The sequence below is a fragment of the Alosa alosa genome, chromosome 23, assembly GCF_017589495.1.
Source record: "Alosa alosa isolate M-15738 ecotype Scorff River chromosome 23, AALO_Geno_1.1, whole genome shotgun sequence".
Classification (NCBI taxonomy): Eukaryota; Metazoa; Chordata; class Actinopteri; order Clupeiformes; family Clupeidae; genus Alosa; species Alosa alosa.
Window position 1 is genome coordinate 24257168 of NC_063211.1, and position 19326 is coordinate 24276493.

The 19326-nt window shown below is 43.5% G+C and overlaps 2 protein-coding genes across 3 annotated transcripts; both read left to right on the forward strand.

The window, feature by feature from the left end:
* The first annotated feature begins 551 nt into the window (after positions 1-551).
* Positions 552-7358, forward strand: tuba8l2 (tubulin, alpha 8 like 2). Its single transcript, XM_048234733.1, has 4 exons — positions 552-702; positions 4840-5062; positions 5344-5492; positions 5805-7358. Exons 1-4 carry the CDS (start codon positions 700-702, stop codon positions 6777-6779), a joined length of 1350 nt encoding a protein of 449 aa, XP_048090690.1. The 5' UTR covers positions 552-699; the 3' UTR covers positions 6780-7358.
* A 351-nt stretch (positions 7359-7709) lies between these two features.
* Positions 7710-14242, forward strand: stk16 (serine/threonine kinase 16). Of its 2 annotated transcripts, XM_048234845.1 has the most exons (8): positions 7710-7795; positions 8529-8663; positions 8995-9214; positions 10043-10176; positions 10861-10981; positions 11138-11233; positions 12117-12238; positions 13372-14242. In XM_048234845.1, exons 2-8 carry the CDS (start codon positions 8578-8580, stop codon positions 13511-13513), a joined length of 921 nt encoding a protein of 306 aa, XP_048090802.1. In that variant the 5' UTR covers positions 7710-7795; positions 8529-8577; the 3' UTR covers positions 13514-14242. The 2 variants fall into 2 exon arrangements, with proteins under 2 accessions (XP_048090802.1, XP_048090801.1); XM_048234844.1 differs by lacking the exon at positions 7710-7795 and having other exon boundaries at positions 7811-8663.
* The last annotated feature ends 5084 nt before the right edge of the window (positions 14243-19326 follow it).

The window sequence follows — 19326 nt, forward strand, 5'->3', positions numbered from 1 at the left end:
GCTCCAAATCCGGTGATATAGACAACTAGGACCGAGTTGGTGACCAATAATGTGAATATGGTAGCCTAAATCGAGCGAAGCGGTTATAAACTCTTTTGACACTCTATCGGGGCGAGGACAACTTGGCTTATAGGCTTACGGGCGGCATAGGCTAATTTAACGTTAGGTGATATTATCAGGGATAGTGTCATCACATGATCCTTCAAGCTTAGCCTACTGGAAAGCTCACTGTTATCATAGTCCAACGACTTTTGGATTTGACTGCTGTGTGCCACAGTCATGGTGTCCGGTCGAGAGTAGTGGGTTGCCACATGTGGAGCGAAATGTGCGACACAAATGGTCAAAACATCAGAAATGGATTGCCCATAGACTAATTAAAAAAAAACACTAATGTTGTTGCGGCTGTGAATAAAGTAGCTTTCATTAGCCTATTAAATTTAAACCGGAACCTACCCGGAGAATGAAATCGTGTTGCGATGCTGTATATCTGTTCACCGAATGAAAATTGAGTTTTGAGTGCTGAGGAGTGTCTAGTCCCTCCCCCAGCGCCTGTAAGGTAGGCTAGGTATAAAAACGAACTCATGCCGAGTCAGAGTAGGACTGTCTCACGCAAACCACATTGCAGGCGCGCAGTGAGAAGTTATAGAGCTTAAACAAACCACGACGTTATCCTAATATCTACAGAATCAATCAAGCAACATGGTAAGAGACCTGTTTTCTATTTCATTCGCCAGTCTATTCATTTGCTTCTGTTCATTTAAAAAGGCGGGCGCCATCAAATCTGTTTCCGCAAAAAATAACTTTGTAACGACGTATTAACATAATTTGGTTATAGTTTCCAAAGTAGCCTTGTTTGACACAAGCGAATGTGACGTGATCTACTTGTAATTTTTGGTTAGGCATACTAAATTGTTAATAAAAAATAAAAAATAATTCTGCGCGCGCAAATTCTAATGACATCTTTGTTTTCCGGGAAAAAAATATGTTCGTCAGCCTATAGCCTACAGCCTATAAGCACATGCGTCATAGTGTTTGAATAGAATAGTTAGTCATATTTGGCCCTGTAACTTGGTGCGATGCCGTAGCCTAAGCTTGTAGCCTACGCAGATTCGTCCTTCTCGCGCCAATGACGCATCACTTATATTGAGTGTCCATTTTTTCCCCTGCACCACAAAGACAAAGTGCCTACAAGACCAATGGTGGCGCTGTTTTCCCACAATCGTTTGCCTTGAAATTATTTAGTTTTTCATTATTTCTCTCAGAGAAAACACTGCAGACAAGTTGTTAGTTGATTGACAAGCTATGGTATGGTTTCAGTTAAACTGCATGGAGACGTCTTTTGAAGAGGGCGTTTACAACTTAGGTCGTGGTGCGATTATGGGTGTGTTTATTTGCTGCCCTGGCACAGACGTCTGAAATGCTGATGTGGCTCAGGACCTGTGTTGTTCCTTTGCTTGGAGAGGGCAGTTATTTCTATTTTCTCAAATGCATATGAACATAAGGAAGGATATAGCTGAACAGTTAGAGCAAATACAGGAGAAGCATAAACATTGAAACATCCCCTTTGACACCATCTCATTAGTCTTTAGTCTGGATTTATGTTGATGTCGAACCTTTTCATCATAGCTGTGCTTCAGTTACATATTCCCTCTGTATAGATGTATTTTTAAATAACTGCTGGTTATAAGCAACACTGAATTGATGTGCTCCTGGAGAGCAGCCAAGCCCTGAGGGATAAGCAAGCTTCCCCATCAGACTGAGTGCCTGGGTTTTGTTGTTTAAAGGGCACTTGGTGCTTAACTACTCAGTGAAATAGTTCTTTAATAATCCATAAGCCCCACTGTAACATGTTGATCAGTTCAACATGTGGGTTCCTAAGTCCTTCCTTGTGGTATCCCGGACACCCCCTCCCTCAAGCCACCCACCACCCTTCCTCTGAACACATGATTGGAGATTGCCACAGGATCAGAGAGAGTGGCTGGAATGTTTTTAACTCTTTCAGCTTTAAGGGGGGGAAGGGGGTTGTGGGTGAGGAAGTCATTTTGTTTGTGTTGAATTGCAAAGACAAGTGTTTCACACTGTTTATGGGTCTGAGTTTGCACTTTGGAGACCATTTTTTTTAGCACACCTCAAGTAGTGGGGAGCGAGCAGGAAATGGCAAACAGAAGAACTCAAAAGACAGTTTGTTAGTTCTAACAGCCATTAGACCCCAAAGCACAATTTTGTGCTGTCACCGCCAAGTGTGTTGTGAATATTCACAGCCAAGTGATAACATTTTAAGCAGTTTTTGAGCACGTCATGTCACGTCGCTGAAACCAAGATCCACAGTGGACAGACATGCAAACATCATACGACTACAGAATGTAGGTTCATGAAGTGGCTGTGAGTGGAACAGGTTATCCATTAACAATGGCCTATCTGACACATCGGCATACAGCAATCACTGATTACAGTGCACCTTTATGTGTTCTTTAATCAGTTTCAAATTAATTTCAGAATGGGTTTGGTTCACACTCCTGTCTTGTATGAAACTGGTTTATCTAATTGCAGTCTCTACACAGACTGCTCCATTAAAAATGAGAATGTTTATCAGTGAATTGCTTTTCAGCTCTCCTGATATCGATGTTTTGCTTTAAATGTCCATGCCTTTAATGCAGCATCATTGCACTGAGCCTGCAGTATTGGATTTTGTGCCGAGTCACTGGGCTTTGTCCTCATGCGGTCCAGTGGCTGCAGTGGCCTCTCTGCCCGATGAGGATGCCTGTTGCCGCAGCAGCACGAGATGGGCAGATTCTTCTTTGAAGGTCCCAAATGTCATCAGGTTGGATGGTTGTTAGCACATACAGAGTAAGGTTGCTAGGTCAGTAGGCTATGGGGAAGAAAAGGATAGGAGGGTTTGTGTTGAAGGGGCCATGGTAGTACCCATAAATAGACTTGCTGACCTGGCAGTCATGCCCATACAAGGCATTCCCATGGTCTCATGTCCCTATGCCATCCTCAATCACCCCACCAGTCCCTTTGTGACCTGTCGGACTAACAGTGGGGCTGGAATAGCTGGGTAAAAATAGTTGCCCCAACCCCCGGGAGAGGGGAATTCAGGAGCGCAGTGTGTCCGACACGAGGGCTTTGGTGTGGGCTTGCGTGTGGGCCGAGGTGCCCTTCCTGGGATAAAGTAGGGCACATCCTGGAGGTGTAGACACAGATTCCAGCAACCACAGCATACACTGCAGCACTATTCATAGCACTGTGGTGTTACTGGGTGACTGTTTTTGATGATGTGCCGCTAAGGGTACAGATGTGAACTGGCACTCACATCATTGTGATGCACTGGTCATTCACAGATTTCTGTCCTCTGCCCAGTATTCAGAAAATAATCCTTTATTTTTTGAGCTGCAGTGTTGCCATTGTTGACCTTTGGCTGTCTGCACTATTTCTCTCCATCACCATATAAAACAGGACAGACTAGCTCCGCCTTTGCTCAATTTGCCCTTTTACAGATAGGAGTGTAAGCAAGGAGTGTTGATGCTCTTCATGGTGTGTTTGCAATTTCCACCTGACCTTTTTTAAGTAAGATGCTTAAAATTCCACTGTAGGGCGTTGGTCCTGTTCAACTTTGATATGGACTTGTTGTCAACATGCCAATTACTCTGAGGTATGTGAGGGTATACCTGATAATTCCATATCAAGCATAACAAGCTTGGTAAAGTACAAGTGTAAACATGAATGGCAAAATAATGTCAATCTATATTAAGTACAGTGCTACAGGAATCTTTCTTAAGGAAATGCATAATGTCCTATCTAAACCAATTCTGTTGGCAAAACAAGGATGTGGCATTTCTCTCTGTCTTTACAAAGGCAGCGTGCCAGGCAAAGATTTGTTTGGTCAGCGTCACAATGAAGGGGCCTGACATGCTAGGCAGCCTTAGGCTTTAGCCCTACCAAATACTCACCTGTCAGCTGTAGCTGTCACTCAACTATAAACTGTGCAACAACTAAAGACTGTTCTCACCTAATTGTACTGCCATCTGTGGGTAACGAGATGCCACTGCACAATACTGTGTCACTCTGCCAAGGCCTCTAGGGCCAGAAAACCAGCTGAGTTGCCATAGTTAAGCGATTGCGTAACTGACCTTGTGATGTCTGATGCGTTGTATTTCTGCATGGTTTGCTACCAATACAGTCAGCCAGAGCTGGAGGTCTATCAAATGAGGCTATGACCCTTGCCTGTGCAAATATTATGCAAGGCAGTTCATTGAACTGTTGGGAATTAAACTGATATTTTGGACATGGCTGGTTTACAAGCTCCCATGTATTGTAAAATGCAAATTTATCTGGAAATATAACACCTACACATCTGTATACATATCCATTTTCAATCATCCAAATGCATTCACCACAAAGTAAGGTTACTGTGAGTTGTTTAAGACTAAGAATCATTCATCAAATGTGCAAGGTCAGGGTATGTCTAGGTTGGAGATTTAATTAAGGTTACGTAATGTTCTCAGACCTACATTGGAGTAACTGGGCTACCCAGATCTTTACAAATCCTGCTAATATATCCACACTCGTATGTATCTTATTCAAACTAGTGCAAAGTAAAGGATCTCTAATAGCCCAGTGTAGTGCCTTGATACATTTACAATAATGCATTTTATTTGTGAATAAAAGTTTCATTGGGAAATTCTATTGTAATTTGCAGTAGAAACGTTATTGTGTCATTTAGGCTGACCCAGTAGTATGTAAGATTTAAATAATTCCCTGGACTATGCTAGTGCAAAAGTGATGCTAAATCAAATGAAGCTGCAGGTGTTCTCATCTCTGTCTTTCCTGTCTCCACAGCGTGAGTGTATCTCAGTTCATGTGGGCCAGGCAGGCGTTCAGATGGGCAACACCTGCTGGGAGCTCTACTGTCTGGAGCATGGCATCCAGCCTGATGGCCAGATGCCCAGCAACAAGCCTGTCGGCGGCCATGATGACTCCTTTACCACCTTCTTCAGTGATACGGGTGCTGGGAAATATGTGCCACGTGCCATCTTTGTCGACCTGGAGCCAACAGTGATTGGTAAGACTGTAGTTTGTACATTCACACAACATTTGAATGAATTAAATGAGTAGGAGAAATAATGGGCAATATTTTACATGAAACAAATTACATTGTAGACAGTGCAGCCTGTTTGTGTTGCTTCACCATTGGAGCAAGATGTAAATACCAGGGTCATGGGTTTGAACACAAATATTGACACATATCTCCATCTGTACACCTCTCCCAGAAGCCCGTTTGGTTTAAAGAGTCTGCTAAATTAATCAATTGTAATGTAAAGCATGTGGAAATGTTCTTTTCAGATGAAGTTCGTACAGGCACCTACCGTCAGTTGTTCCACCCTGAACAGCTCATCTCTGGGAAGGAGGACGCAGCGAATAACTACGCCCGTGGGCACTACACCATCGGCAAGGAGATTATCGACTCAGTACTAGACCGCATCCGTAAACTGGTAATGTAAAAAAAAAATCTTTGCATGTGTAAGAATTTGAGAGACTTCAGAGTTTATTTACTTTGATTAGGACATAATTTAAGTATTCTACTGTTGACACTGATTTGATCCTTTACCAGTCTGGCTAACATTATTTCCCCTAACTCATTATGGAAAATCCCACAGGAAACTCTGGATAATTATCAGACAAAGGCTTTTTGTTTGTGAGAGTGAACGATCTACCATATAAAAAAAATAAAAAGTCTCCTTAAAATCTAATAAAATGCTATCCTGTGTAAAACGTGTGGAAAACATTCTCCTGTGTTTTTACAGGCTGATCAGTGCACAGGGCTCCAAGGTTTCTTGGTGTTCCACAGCTTTGGTGGGGGCACCGGCTCAGGCTTCACCTCCCTGCTGATGGAGCGCCTCTCTGTTGACTTTGGGAAGAAGTCCAAGCTTGAATTTGCCATTTACCCAGCACCCCAGGTTTCCACTGCTGTTGTAGAGCCTTACAACTCCATCCTGACCACCCACACAACCCTGGAGCACTCCGACTGTGCCTTCATGGTAGACAACGAGGCCATCTACGACATCTGCCGTCGCAACTTGGACATTGAGCGTCCCTCTTACACCAACCTGAACAGGCTGATCAGCCAGATTGTCTCCTCTATCACGGCCTCCCTGCGTTTCGACGGTGCTCTGAATGTTGACCTGACCGAGTTCCAGACCAACCTGGTGCCCTACCCCCGCATCCACTTCCCCCTGGCCACCTACGCCCCTGTCATCTCTGCCGAGAAGGCCTACCATGAACAGCTGTCTGTGGCTGAGATCACCAACTCTTGCTTTGAGCCCGCCAACCAGATGGTGAAGTGTGACCCGCGCCACGGCAAATACATGGCCTGCTGCCTGCTCTACCGTGGAGACGTCGTCCCCAAGGACGTAAACGTTGCCATTGCCGCCATCAAGACCAAGAGGAGCATCCAGTTTGTGGACTGGTGCCCCACTGGCTTCAAGGTGGGCATCAACTACCAACCTCCAACAGTGGTGCCCGGCGGAGACCTGGCCAAAGTGCAAAGGGCCGTGTGCATGCTCAGCAACACCACAGCTATTGCTGAGGCCTGGGCCCGTCTGGACCACAAGTTTGACCTGATGTACGCCAAGCGCGCCTTCGTGCATTGGTATGTGGGAGAGGGCATGGAGGAGGGCGAGTTCTCTGAGGCCAGAGAAGACATGGCCGCCCTGGAGAAGGATTACGAAGAAGTGGGCGTTGACTCCTTCGAGGAGGATGAGGAGGGAGAAGAATATTAGTGACGTCTGATATTCAAGCGGGCATCCCATGACAGTCATGGATCAGTTCCATCTCTGCTTTCATAGCACTGGGAGGTTACTACTGCACAGTTTGGCCATTTTGGAGATGTACAGTCTCCAGTTTCCCATCTCATCCTCACCATTACCAAAGAAAGCAAGCTACTGTCTTGTCAATACATCACACACAGTGTGTTATATGCAAGGCTGTACCCTATTTCCATGTCATTTTTATTTTATATTTGACCTATTATAAAAAGGTCTTCCCTTTTCTATTATTAAACTTGAATAATAAGCTTGTATGGTGTTACTTGACCAGTGGTGAAATGTTCAGAAATCAAATCCCATCTTTCCTGCATTGAAAATAAAATGCCTTTTGACCAATGTATGGGGCCTTTGAGGTTGCGAACTTTGCAAGAAGTAAGCTGTTAGTGTAAACTACAGTCATTGTTGTGTGCAATTTCTGTTTGTCTTATCAGTAATGCCCATTTATAAATTATTTTTGAAAAAAACAAGTTGTGCAGAACCAACTTGCTATGAGGGGTGTCTTGGCTTTGTAAATAAAATGTTTTAAAATGGTCACTCATTTTGCACTTTGTCATGTCAGTCTTCATTCATGAATAATAATATACAAATACACATACACTGTAAATAGGATCATAGTCAAAACAGGACGTTTGTCTTGGTCATAGCTTTGCAATCCTACACAAAATGTAGCTTATAAAGGTGGACATATTTAGTGTCACTCTCCCACCTGTAGAACAACCGTATAGCTTTCATTATTTTATTTGTTACATTATGACTTATATGGACCTGACGTATTGGGGCTGGTTACATCATAGACATGTTACATTTGGTACATGGGATGACGCCTACTTGCATATTTAGCGGTGAAGGGGTTAATTGTGGCTGCAGCTGCGTCACATTTTACGTCTGATGTACACGGAAGTAGTGTGGACGTGTGGGAGAAAGGCTGGATAAAAGCGCTTGGAGGACCGACAGAAAGCTTCCTCTCTAAGGTAAACTATTTCTGTAAGTTAAATATTGATGCCGAATGCTGCAATCACAAAGACGCCCGAATACATTAAATGCAATAAGGAACCTTTGTGTCAAGCTCAACTTTAAATACTTTGCCGCTTCTCAATGTCTTCTCGCATTAGGCTATGCTACACTTGTAAGGCGTCTTTACGGTCCCGTTTGTACCATTATGTGCCACGTAGCTTTTCGAATTTCACGATACTTTAGCTCGTTTGAGTTGCCTTTTTCTAATCGTAAATATGTCCGCAATTGTTTGTAGTTGTTCTATTACTAGCTGCAGCCCATACGTTGAGCCAGAATCGATGGATTAATTCACTGTCGAAGTACCAATGCACCAACGAACGTCACTGGCTCTAAACCAATGAGGAACAGGTCCGGTTTTGATGCGATGAGCCATCGCTCTGCATCGTTTTTTCACCGGTTGGGGTAAACCCTTGCAGTCTGACGTTGGTTCATTCCTTGAATAATTAAGGCAGCCCTACGACACGACCCAATAGTCCCAGAGTGCGTACTGTCTTGTTTTTCCAACGACAGAATGAACCGAGTGAAGATCTTAGACGTCATACAGTCTTGAAGAAGTTATAGCCCCTGTGCTGTTAAATGGTAGATTGTATCTATCCAGTGTTATTTTAGCCTTGCTACAGTCAGTGAGAGTGTGAGGATGCTCCAGAGAGGTTCTGTCAATAGCAGTGGATGTTCTATCTTCTGGCCCAGTGCTGGTCCTCTCCCCCTGGTCAGCTTGCCACGAAATGCCCCTGAGACGATGGGACAGGCTCTGTGTATTTGCTCTCGAGGGACCATTACCATCGACAACAAGAAATACTACTTCATCCAGAAGCTAGATGAGGGGTGAGTTGTTATGCTTCTCTCTCTCTATCTCTCTCTCTCTCTCCGATTGCTACATTCCTGTTGTTCCATCATTCTTTGTCTGGCTGTCACTTCTGCAACCTTTTGTGTGTGTGTGTCTGTGTTTGTCCTGTTGCTGTTTTTTGTCTGTCTTATTCTTCACCTTCCTTTTAAAGCTAGCTGTCAATAGCCTACGTACTAAGTGGGGGTGAGGGGGGGCACAACATATCTTTTGTCTCCCCACCTGTCTCCTCCTGGTCTCTGTCCTGCCCTGTTTGGTATGCCATGTCATGTCTCACCTCTGCATCCCCCCCCATGTCTGCCCCTCCTCCAGCGGCTTCAGCTACGTGGACCTGGTGGAGGGCGCACACGACGGGCGCTTCTACGCGCTCAAGCGCATCCTGTGCCACGACCGCGAGGGCCGGCAAGAGGCGCAGACGGAGGTGGAGATGCACCGCCTCTTCGACCACCCCAACGTCCTGCGCCTCACCGGGCATGCCTTTGTGGAGCGCGCCGGCAAGACGGAGGCCTGGCTGCTGCTGCCCTACGTCAGCGTGAGTTTCAGAGTGTGTGTGTGTGTGTGTGTGTGTGAGAGAGTGTGTGTGCGACTGAGTCATGCGTTTTGATGTGGGTGTGTTTGCGTGACTGTGTACACTAGGGCTCAACATTAATGGTTGCCCTGTTGCATTTGGCTATCAAATTGTTCCAAGTGTTCCAAAATTGTATACCAAATTGTTACCTCATGCCTGGTTGCCAAGGTGGCAACCAACGTTGAGCCCTGCCTGGTGTACACGTGTGTGTTTGGGTGTATTTCTGTTGTACATCAAAGGCCCTTTGAGACTTTTGAGACTGTTTTGAATTAATTGTTTAAGTGTGTGTGTGTGTGTGTGTGTGTGTGTGTGTGTGTGTGTGTGTGTGTTGTCCGCGTGTCCGCCCGCCCGCTCAGTGTGAGTACAGAGGCTGTGCTAAGAGTAAATAAAGTGACTGAAATGTGTGAATTTCTGTGTGTGAGTAAAGCAGAATGTGATCTTTAGCTGTGTGTTTGTGTGTGTCTACTCGTCACAGCAGATCAAGTAGACTGAAGCTACTAAGAAAGATGAAAGTGTGTGTGTGTGTGTGTTGAGCATATCTTGGATCTCTAATATTAGATTCAAAGCTTGTCTCCCTCAGCTCTGCATAAGTGATGGCCTCTTTTGATGCCCATTTGGTAGAAATGATTCAACTTTCTGATAAGATATTAACTGAGTTTCAAAAGTGTGAAATTGTGTGGAAGAATGAAAGTAAGAATAGGGCGATCCTGATGTGAGTGTCTGTGTTTCTGTGGATATTTGGATTCTGCCATGATATGAATATGAATAAAATAAAAGTGTGTGTGTGTGTAGAAGGGAAGCCTGTGGTCAGCACTGGAGAAGTTGAGGGACAAGAGCAGTTCCATGCCAGAGAGTCGCATCATCTACATCCTGAGGGGGATCTGTGACGGCCTCAAGGCCATCCACGACCGAGGCTACGCACACAGGTACGATGGTCCCTTTACACACACACACACACACACACACATCCACGACCGAGGCTACGCACACAGGTACGATGGTCCCTTTACACACACACACACACACACACACACACATCTACGACTGAGGCTACGCACACAGGTACGATGGTTTTTTTACACACACACACACACACACATCCACAACCGAGGCTGCGCACACAGGTACGATGGTCCCTTTACACACACACACACACACACACATACACACATCCACGACCAAGGCTATTCATACAGGTATCCTTCCCCCTTTCTACTGCCTGCTTCCAGCCACAATTACACCACAATTACACACTTGGGGTTATAGCAGTGGCAGCATGAGAAATGGTTTGCCCAGGTTCAAAACCCAAACCTGCCATTGTGAGTCCCTGATGCTTTGGATGAAAGCATCTATTAAATCTCATTCATTCTGTTTTACTTTAGTTCTTGCAAAAGAATAAAAACCTCCAATCAGTTAGCACTGGAAAAGTATTGTCACAAATTCAGCCCTGCACAATTGTTGGCTGTTCAACCTCCTATCTGTCGAAGCTTCTTATTTCTGTTTTCTGTTTTCCTCTCCACCCTTATCTCATCTGTCCTGCTCCACCTTCTCCGTGTTTTCACCTCTTGTCACTCGTCCTTCATTTTTCTTCCCCCGTTCTCCTTCACCAGAGACCTGAAGCCCACAAACGTTCTGCTGGACGAGAATGACCGGCCGGTTCTAATGGACCTGGGTTCCATGAACAGGGCCCGCATAGAGGTGCGGGGCTCCAGAGAGGCGATGACCATTCAGGTGAGGTTGAACTGCGAGTGGACACTCAGAAGGTTGACATTGGAGCATTTGCAGTAGATTAGTCTACATTGCTCTGTATTTGAATAGGTGTGCAGTCTTTAGGGGACATAGATAGGCACTGTATATCTGAAAGTGTTCCCTGGTGGTTTTGCATAGGACTGGGCAGCTCAGAGGTGCACCATCTCGTACAGGGCGCCTGAGCTGTTTAATGTGGAGAGCCAGTGTATCATCGACGAGCGCACGGACATCTGGGTAAGTGACGGTCCACCTTCCTATCTTATCTAGCAGGAACAGATGGAATACTGGTCAGGTCTCCCACACGGGTTATTTTTGGTCATTTGTAGGGAATAAGCTTGGTGTGGCAAAGGCCAAGGTTGGTTGAAGATAAATAGTGTGTGACTTGCAAACGTAACTTTTGGTTTTATTTTTCCAAGCAGATTTCTTTGGTTCTTTGAATGTCATCCTCAGTGTTTACGTACACTGTTGATAATATAATTCAATCAGGTAAAATTTGATTGATTTCCATGGTGCCAATAACAATTGAAATGGTCTCAAGATGCTTTACAGAGCCCAGAGCCTGAACCTCCTTCAGGGATAAACACCAAAGAAATGGTGGCAGAGAAAAACGGAAACCTTGAACAGAATACAGCTCATAAGGAGATATGTGTGTGTTTGGGGGAGCTACAGCTACATCAGTGGTTGCACATCATACATGGTAACGGCAAAAGCTTAGCTTAGAATGGATAGCATGAGCTCATGAAAAGGGGGGCACTAAAAATAGAAGTGCTCAGACAGTGTAGTCTTTGTTCTAAATTCTATTCCCTGGATGACCGTCATTATGAAGACAGTGAATGATGGAAAGAGCTGATTGATGTCATACTACATTATGGTAACACAATTTAACATAACAAAGAAATCATTAAGAATTTGTTTAAGGATCAAAGACATACAAAAAAGTTTATATGTCCACATGGATTTGTTTAATAATTGATTTTTGTCATCTGTGAGGGATGATGTTCTTTAAACTGTTCTGATAGACATCATTGAAGATGAAGTACTCAGATGTATTGTATTTACATCAGATGGATGACGTGGTCCAAGGCAGTGGCCCAACGTGTGTTGTCTGTGTGATTAGTCCTTAGGCTGTGTGCTGTACAGCATGATGATGTTGGAGGGGCCGTATGACATGGTGTTCCAGAAAGGAGATAGTGTGGCCCTCGCTGTTCAGAACCTTGTCACCATTCCACAGCCTTGCAGGTCAGTTCCACAAGAACTCCTCAAAAACGGTCAGAGACATTGGGGTGTTCTGTCAGAGTGAAATAGTATACCACTATATGCAAAAGGTGCACTCTTCTCTTCTCTTCTGTTCTTTGAACTCTGCAAAACTACTCTTTTAACTCTACGAAATCTTAATCACTGTATAATTACACAATTTCTCATTTTTCACTTTACCTGAGGTGTTGACTCCCTGTCAACCCCACCTGAAGTTTTGAATTCCTGTCAACCAAAATTCTAATATACTGCGCCCTCCACATTTATTGGCACCCCCAGTAAAGATGAGTCTTCAAAGAATGTATTGGGCCCCTAGAAAATCATAAATAAAATCCATTCCAATTCCATTCTTCCTTAAGGGCAATCAGAGGTCATAAAATTCCACACAGTAATCCATCGCTTCCTTTCATTGAGGTATAAAAAAAAAAGTAAAGGCCCTAGTCATTCCTCAACATAGGAAAGACAAGAGTATAGGACACCAATAAGGGCAAAGTGTATTGATATCTGCACCAAATATTTGGATATTTTAAATCAAAATCTAGATGGCTCTGCCAAAACACTAGAAGTCGGTCATGATTGGATCACCCAGTAGGTCAGTGGCCCAAAATGTATATCCAGATCACTGCAAAAAATGGTTTTCTGAACACAAAAGCAAGTTTCTACCACATGGTTATCTTGGAATCCTCAGCTGACCCCCATAGAGGGTTGAGCTTAGGAGGAGAATGCACAAGAGAAAATCTGGACGGTCCGTAGATATTTTGTAAAGAGTACTGCTCTCAAATCCCCTGCTTTGTATTCTCTAACTGTATGGGATGTTAAAAGAGAAGACTATGAGCCAAGAGCTATTTTATTGGCAAAGGGAGGCTTTACAAAGAATTAGAGCTGCCAATAACTGTCAGATATATGTTTTTATTGAAAAATATTTCTTTATTTTTTTTTCTTCTCAAAATAAATGTGCTTCCCTTGAAGGTTGGCTTTTGTTGTGGAACTAAGATAAAACACAATAAAATATGAACTCTCTCTCACACACACCCACAGTCATGACACTGGATATACACATATTCTGAACTGCATGACTTGCATATGAATCGTCCTCCTGTTGTCTTCTCCCCACACAGCTACTCCCAGGGCCTGCAGGTCCTCCTGAGCTCCATGATGGTGCCTAACCCACAGGAGAGGCCTGACATCAGCTGGGTCTTGGACCAGGTCCAGAACCTCCAGAACTCCACCCCAGCGCCAGCCGACGCCAACCGGGTATGATGGCCCCGAAGAGGGAGTAAGCTTGGAGCAACATTGCATCTCTCTCTCTCTCTTCTCTCTCTCTTTTTCTCTCTTTCTCTATTTCTATTTTCTCTCTCTCCTTCTATTTGTTCCCTTTATCGTTCTCTCTCACATCGATTCATTTGGACTCTGGACTCTCTCTCTCTCTCTCTCTCTCTCTCTCACGGGACTATGCACTCTCTTTGGGACAAACACGATGTTCATCCTCAACCAGGGAAGCCACCGGACACGGTGCTCATGGTTACCTCAAGCTTACCTGGCATACGAACGTGCAGAACACACACACACACACACACACACACACACACACACACACAGGCACATCATGCTGTTTTATACATTCACAGATGAGCAGCGTACCAACCAACATCTTCTTAAAGAAGCACTACTTGATGCTGTGGGTAGTAAATAATGGATTTTAGTGTAGGACTGAAGACAAGAAGCTGAAGGATAAATTAGTCATTTATTTAGCATGTAGATTGCATTGGGACATATGAGCATGCCTGGAAGTCACAGCACACATCTGAGGAGAGGATTTGACGATAGATTTCATGTCCAACCCTTTAACTTCTCACTTTCTTTAATCTTTATTCTGCACTAGTTAAGCAATGAACGGAGACCCTCACAAGCATGTTGGGATAAAAAATAATACATCTATAACTGTCACAGTGTTTCCCACAGAATTGGATCAATTTGTGGCGGTAGCTGACTTGGGGGGGGAATTAAGATCGTCTTGGACTAATTGAGTGCCTGTCACTTTAAGACGTTCGTGAGGGAACCCTTGCAATTGTAACACAGTTAAAAGGCTGCTGACGTGTGGATGCAATTCATTTTTCTGCAACGTTTTCTACATAGTTAAAATAAAGGTTTGTACTTCTCCTTGGGACAAGCACTTTTGAATTTTGGAAAACACTTTTCCATTTACATCGGGATTTTACAAACATTCAGTGTCAGTCAATAAAATGAGCCCCTCAACGAAATTGACAAGCAGCTGCAAGTAGGCTAAGCATGCTAAATTCGACATCCAAACAGTATTCTAACGTTAGCTTTGAGATACTGCTTGATTGCATAACTTAACTTAGTTTAGTCTCTTCAATGTAGCCTACTATGTTGTGATAAGACCTTAGCAGAGTTAAAGCAACACCAAAGAACTTTTCCTCTGTCGCACGCACGCTATTTGTTTATCTAGCAACGGCTTTGCAAATAACGATGTCCATAGACAAGGTAGAATATGTTGCATGATTTTATGAAAGTACGATGTATTGCGACATCATGCAAGTCAAATTTGTAGTTTCTTATGTCTCATTCCATCGAACTACAAACCCGCTACCCGATCTGGCAAACTTACATAGTGTGGTTACAGCCGATAGAGGGCCGCGAAGCGAATGCAGAAGTGCCGTTCACCCTGTTACTAGTTGATGAACCATGGAAAGAATTTTGGAAACATTATTTTAAGGTACAAAAAACTCTTTGGTGTTGCTTTAACTTCAATGCAGCAGTTTTGAACTAATTTGCGCAGCATGGTCACGATGCTAAGCGGATTTAATAGCAATGCAATGCTTCTATGTGGCAACAACAATCGTGAATATTTTGTTAAATGCACATGCAGAGGGGCAGCAGGCTACGAGAGAGAGCGGGGCGGGGTAAGGAAAGGCTGCGTACGTTAAAAAGCGCAGCTCAATGGCAATGCAAGGATTTGATCTTATATTTAATTTAAATTAAATTAAATTAAACATAGAATATTAATCTGTGGCGGCCGATTTTGATTTTGTGTGCCCCGCCACATATTAGTCAATGTATGGGAAACACTGTGTTATATAATAATCAACACGATGATCACTGCCACTCACTGTTGGTTTATAGTGGCTTTTGGAGAAAGCCCACTGGATGGGGGGCGCAGTTACTTAAGCCTTCTTTAGGACCTGACTGAATGAGACGCATGTTGCAGGTGGTTCAGGATGAGAGGGAAATAGCGTTTTGAAGGTGCAGTTGAGAGCCAGTGTTTTAAAAGGAAGCTGGTGCAGTCAGCTGCACCCCCAGGGTAATTAATCTGGAGGAATGATTGTGACATTGACCCTTGGTGTCATTCCATCTTTATCTGAAATTATTTCAGGATTTGTTACTGTTTTAAGGTACTGATATGCTGCATTCATGCTTTTTATAATATTTGTGTATACCATGTGTGAGTGTATATATGTGTGTGTGTGTGTGCACAAGTTCATATTTTCCTGTGTTTTTGAATGTGTGAAATCCATGTACATGTCATCTCAATTGTGAGGAACTATACATGAGCTTTGTAGGAAACTCAAACATGCATAGATTCACATGCAAGGCATCACATGTAGTGTGATGAGGCATTATAAAGCCATTTGCCTTTCAGACAAAAAAAGAGTGCATTTGCAAATTATGAATGAATGAATTACTCTAAATATTAAGAGAAGTGAGTTATCTTTTATTCCACTTGTAATTACTTTTATGTGTTTGCAACATTGAAACATCTGATTTAAGTAAGAATTCTGGGCATATTAAGGCTGCTAACTCATCTCTTCACTGTTGTACTACAAGGGCATGATGGATATGTTGAAGGACTCATTTCAGTCCTCTATATAATTGTGAGCACAGGAAGTGTATGCGCAAATGGTAACTTGCAAGGCCTTTACTTCTCATGTAAGTTACATTATGAGAACTTCTTTGACAGTCTTATTGAATGACTCACCACTTAATCATATTGATCTGGATATCTGATGTTTTCTGACGGAAGTTAGGCTTTTACAAAGAGTGCAGGAGCTGTGTACCATTATCAAAAGAATGGTCAGAGCATTGGCGGTCTGGTCAGTCTGGAAATGAATGTTGTGGAACACATTAAACCATAAATCTAATGATATAACATAGTCACGGTTTATGATTATGTTTTCTCTGAAATGTTGTGAAATTAATGTGTGTGGAAAGAATTGGAGGTTAGGCCAGACAGGTGAGAAACATGGGCTGTGCCTTCACTTGCTGTGTCATCTCTTCAGTGTGCTGCAGTGTTGCATCTGTGCCACGAGGGGGAGACACACCCCACAACTGAAACTCTGCCGCTACTAGAATACACATACGGAAACATTTTAATGCTGAATTAAAACTCAACCCTTTCTAAAAGTTCCTGTGTGGCATCTTGATATGCATGCATTAGAGCTCCACCATAATTATGTTTTGCCTTTTAGAGGTTTACTCTGCCAAAAGCCAGTCTAGGAAATGGTCCTAGACACAGGACACTGTCCTAGATACCTAGGGATATTAGCAGAACTCTAAAGGGTTCTAGACACAGGACCACTGTTCTAGATTAGCAGAACTCTAAATGGTTCTTGACACAGGACCACTGTCCTAGATACCCAGGGACATTAGCAGAACTCTAAATGGTTCTCGATTGCATTTTCTATTCTCTGTGTACAGTTTAGCAGACTAATGTAATTCATTCATGTAATTATATCAGAAATGTAGGCCTATAGAAAATGTGCATTACAAGTCAACTAAAATGAGCTGTTAATTGGTACAGTATCAAACCAGGTCTGGTGCTGCCATCCAAACTGAGAAATGAAACAATCATGAGAAACTGTTTAGGTGCCTAAATTTACTACTCACCCGGGTCACAGAGTTCACAGCGATGTTGCTGCTCACCCTGTGTCCTAATCAATCTCCATGGCCAACCCATCTCCACTTTCCAACCCAGACAGAATAGCCACCATAAACCTGCTGTCCATAACGCGCACGCACACACACACACACACACACACACACACACACACACACACACACACAGTGGACTTGCACTTGTATACATAACACTCAGGGGGAAAAATGACACTTTAATTAAAAAATATACCCATATGCACCATTCATACATACGCACACTCCAAACACCCCACTGGGATTGTATTCATTATACAGAAACGGTGTTTATGGTCTGCAAAGTGCAGGACCCCCTGCTGCTCCAGCCGCTGTCCCTCTTGGTTAGGGACCTGTATTTCTGCGGTCTTAGGCGCACATGCTAAATGATGTCATGTTATTCCTTCACAAGGTCACGGTGACACCGACTCCCATTTAATCGGCAAATTTGCCCCTAAACCAGGATTTACACCACTCACCAAACTGGCAAAGCCATTTTGTGTGTGTGTGTGTGTGTGTGTGTGTGTAGTGCCTGTATAGAGCTCCTGCCTGCCTTTGTGTTTATTTTTCTGTAGCGTTGGTAACAGCCTCCTTCACCATACGGTAGGCCTTACCGCATTCACACCATAAACCATCTGGCTCCTTATTGATTTGGCGATGAATCAATTGGCGAATTATTTAATTAGCCTGGAATTATGGGTCAACCTTGAGTGGCTTTGATCCCACAGTGTAAACACTCGTCCTTAAATCATACCTGCTTGTCCACCTCAGCACCACACGGGCATTTGTGCGCGTCAAAGGGGACAGCGTCAGCAGATGTCAGATCAGAAATGGAATCGGCCGAAGCTTGAATGACCTAGCCTATATCCCTGGCTTTTAAAGGATCACCAGGGAAATTGAAATCATAAGATTAAAGTCCTATGACATATTTTGAGCTTGTGAGATCAGTTAGTACAGAGGTAAAAGGTGAAGGTAGCCTATAATAAAATGCTGCATCCCACGTCTTCTAGGAGTAAATCATTCACCTCACAACTTTAACACAAAATTCCTCAACCCTCATTTCTTCAAGAACAAATACCAGGGTCTAGGATTCAAACTGGATTGAAGTCCCACTGAGCTTTGGCCTTGCTGGTGGTGTAATAGAGGCAGCATGTGGTATTGCAATACACAGACGATATCTCTTTTCATGTTTGGGCCAGCATAATGTTATGACTACCGGTAAGTGTAAACCTGTTACATTTTGGCCCCTTTAATTTGTTGTCCATTAAAACAACCTCGCCAACTACTTCCTATTACTTTCCAGAAGAGTGGCTGGAAAAATGTGATTTATATACTCTTTTTTTTTTTTTGCCACTTCAAGTTTGTCCTGAATGTTTAGGATAAAAATGCATAATGAGTTCATTAGGGAGCATTGCGGTGATCAAATGAAGTTTCGCTTTAATTAATGGACGCGTGCCAAGCTAATACTCTCACGCCTTTGGAAACCAGCGGTGTTTCGTAATTAAATTAAAGTGTACAAATGCCACATACGGGGGTGGCCCATGAGGGCAATTAGCAGCAGAGGGAGATTGAACGCTCCTTTTGGGAGCTTCGCACCGGCCGCGTCAGTTAAGTTGATTGCATCGATTCCATTGATTTGCAACAGCTTTTGAGGTAATTTCATCTCCGAAGGTGAGCTCTACCTCTGTCGCAACACGTTGGTCCAAAGGCATTTTTATTTATTTATCTACCTATATTTCCCCCAAGTGATTAAATGAAAGTGTGCCTCTGAAGATCAACAATAAGTCTTTTTTGGAGGGAGGGAGGGGGGTGAGGTGAGATGGGAGGGGGGGGGGGGATCAATAATTTTTATTTGCCTCCAGGTCAACACAGGTTGGGTGTTATTGATGCTTTTAAATGCATCACAACTCTCTCACTGACACAAGAGGGAATTGCTGATGGATGCAAGAAATCGGGTATAAACTGGGGAAGGGCATTTTCTCCCTCCTGCGCTCACACACCCCTCTATATATATACACACTCCAAACTTTACACATCATAAAATTATGCAGCCTTGTAAAGTGAATGCAAAGCAGGTCCTTGTGTTATTGAAATGAGGGCCGTGCTTGAATTCAATCATCTTGCCTTTCCCTCGGTCACTCTCC

Excerpts from the sequence above, each read along its gene's own strand:
- stk16 (XM_048234844.1), top strand. The coding sequence starts at position 8,476 with ATGCTCCAGAGAGGTTCTGTCAATAGCAGTGGATGTTCTATCTTCTGG. Across the intron at positions 8,664-8,994 it reads ATCCAGAAGCTAGATGAGGG|CGGCTTCAGCTACGTGGACC; the intron begins GTGAGTTGTTAT and ends CCCCTCCTCCAG. Across the intron at positions 12,239-13,371 it reads ACCATTCCACAGCCTTGCAG|CTACTCCCAGGGCCTGCAGG; the intron begins GTCAGTTCCACA and ends CTCCCCACACAG.
- tuba8l2 (XM_048234733.1), top strand. Across the intron at positions 5,063-5,343 it reads CCTGGAGCCAACAGTGATTG|ATGAAGTTCGTACAGGCACC; the intron begins GTAAGACTGTAG and ends TGTTCTTTTCAG. Across the intron at positions 5,493-5,804 it reads TAGACCGCATCCGTAAACTG|GCTGATCAGTGCACAGGGCT; the intron begins GTAATGTAAAAA and ends GTGTTTTTACAG.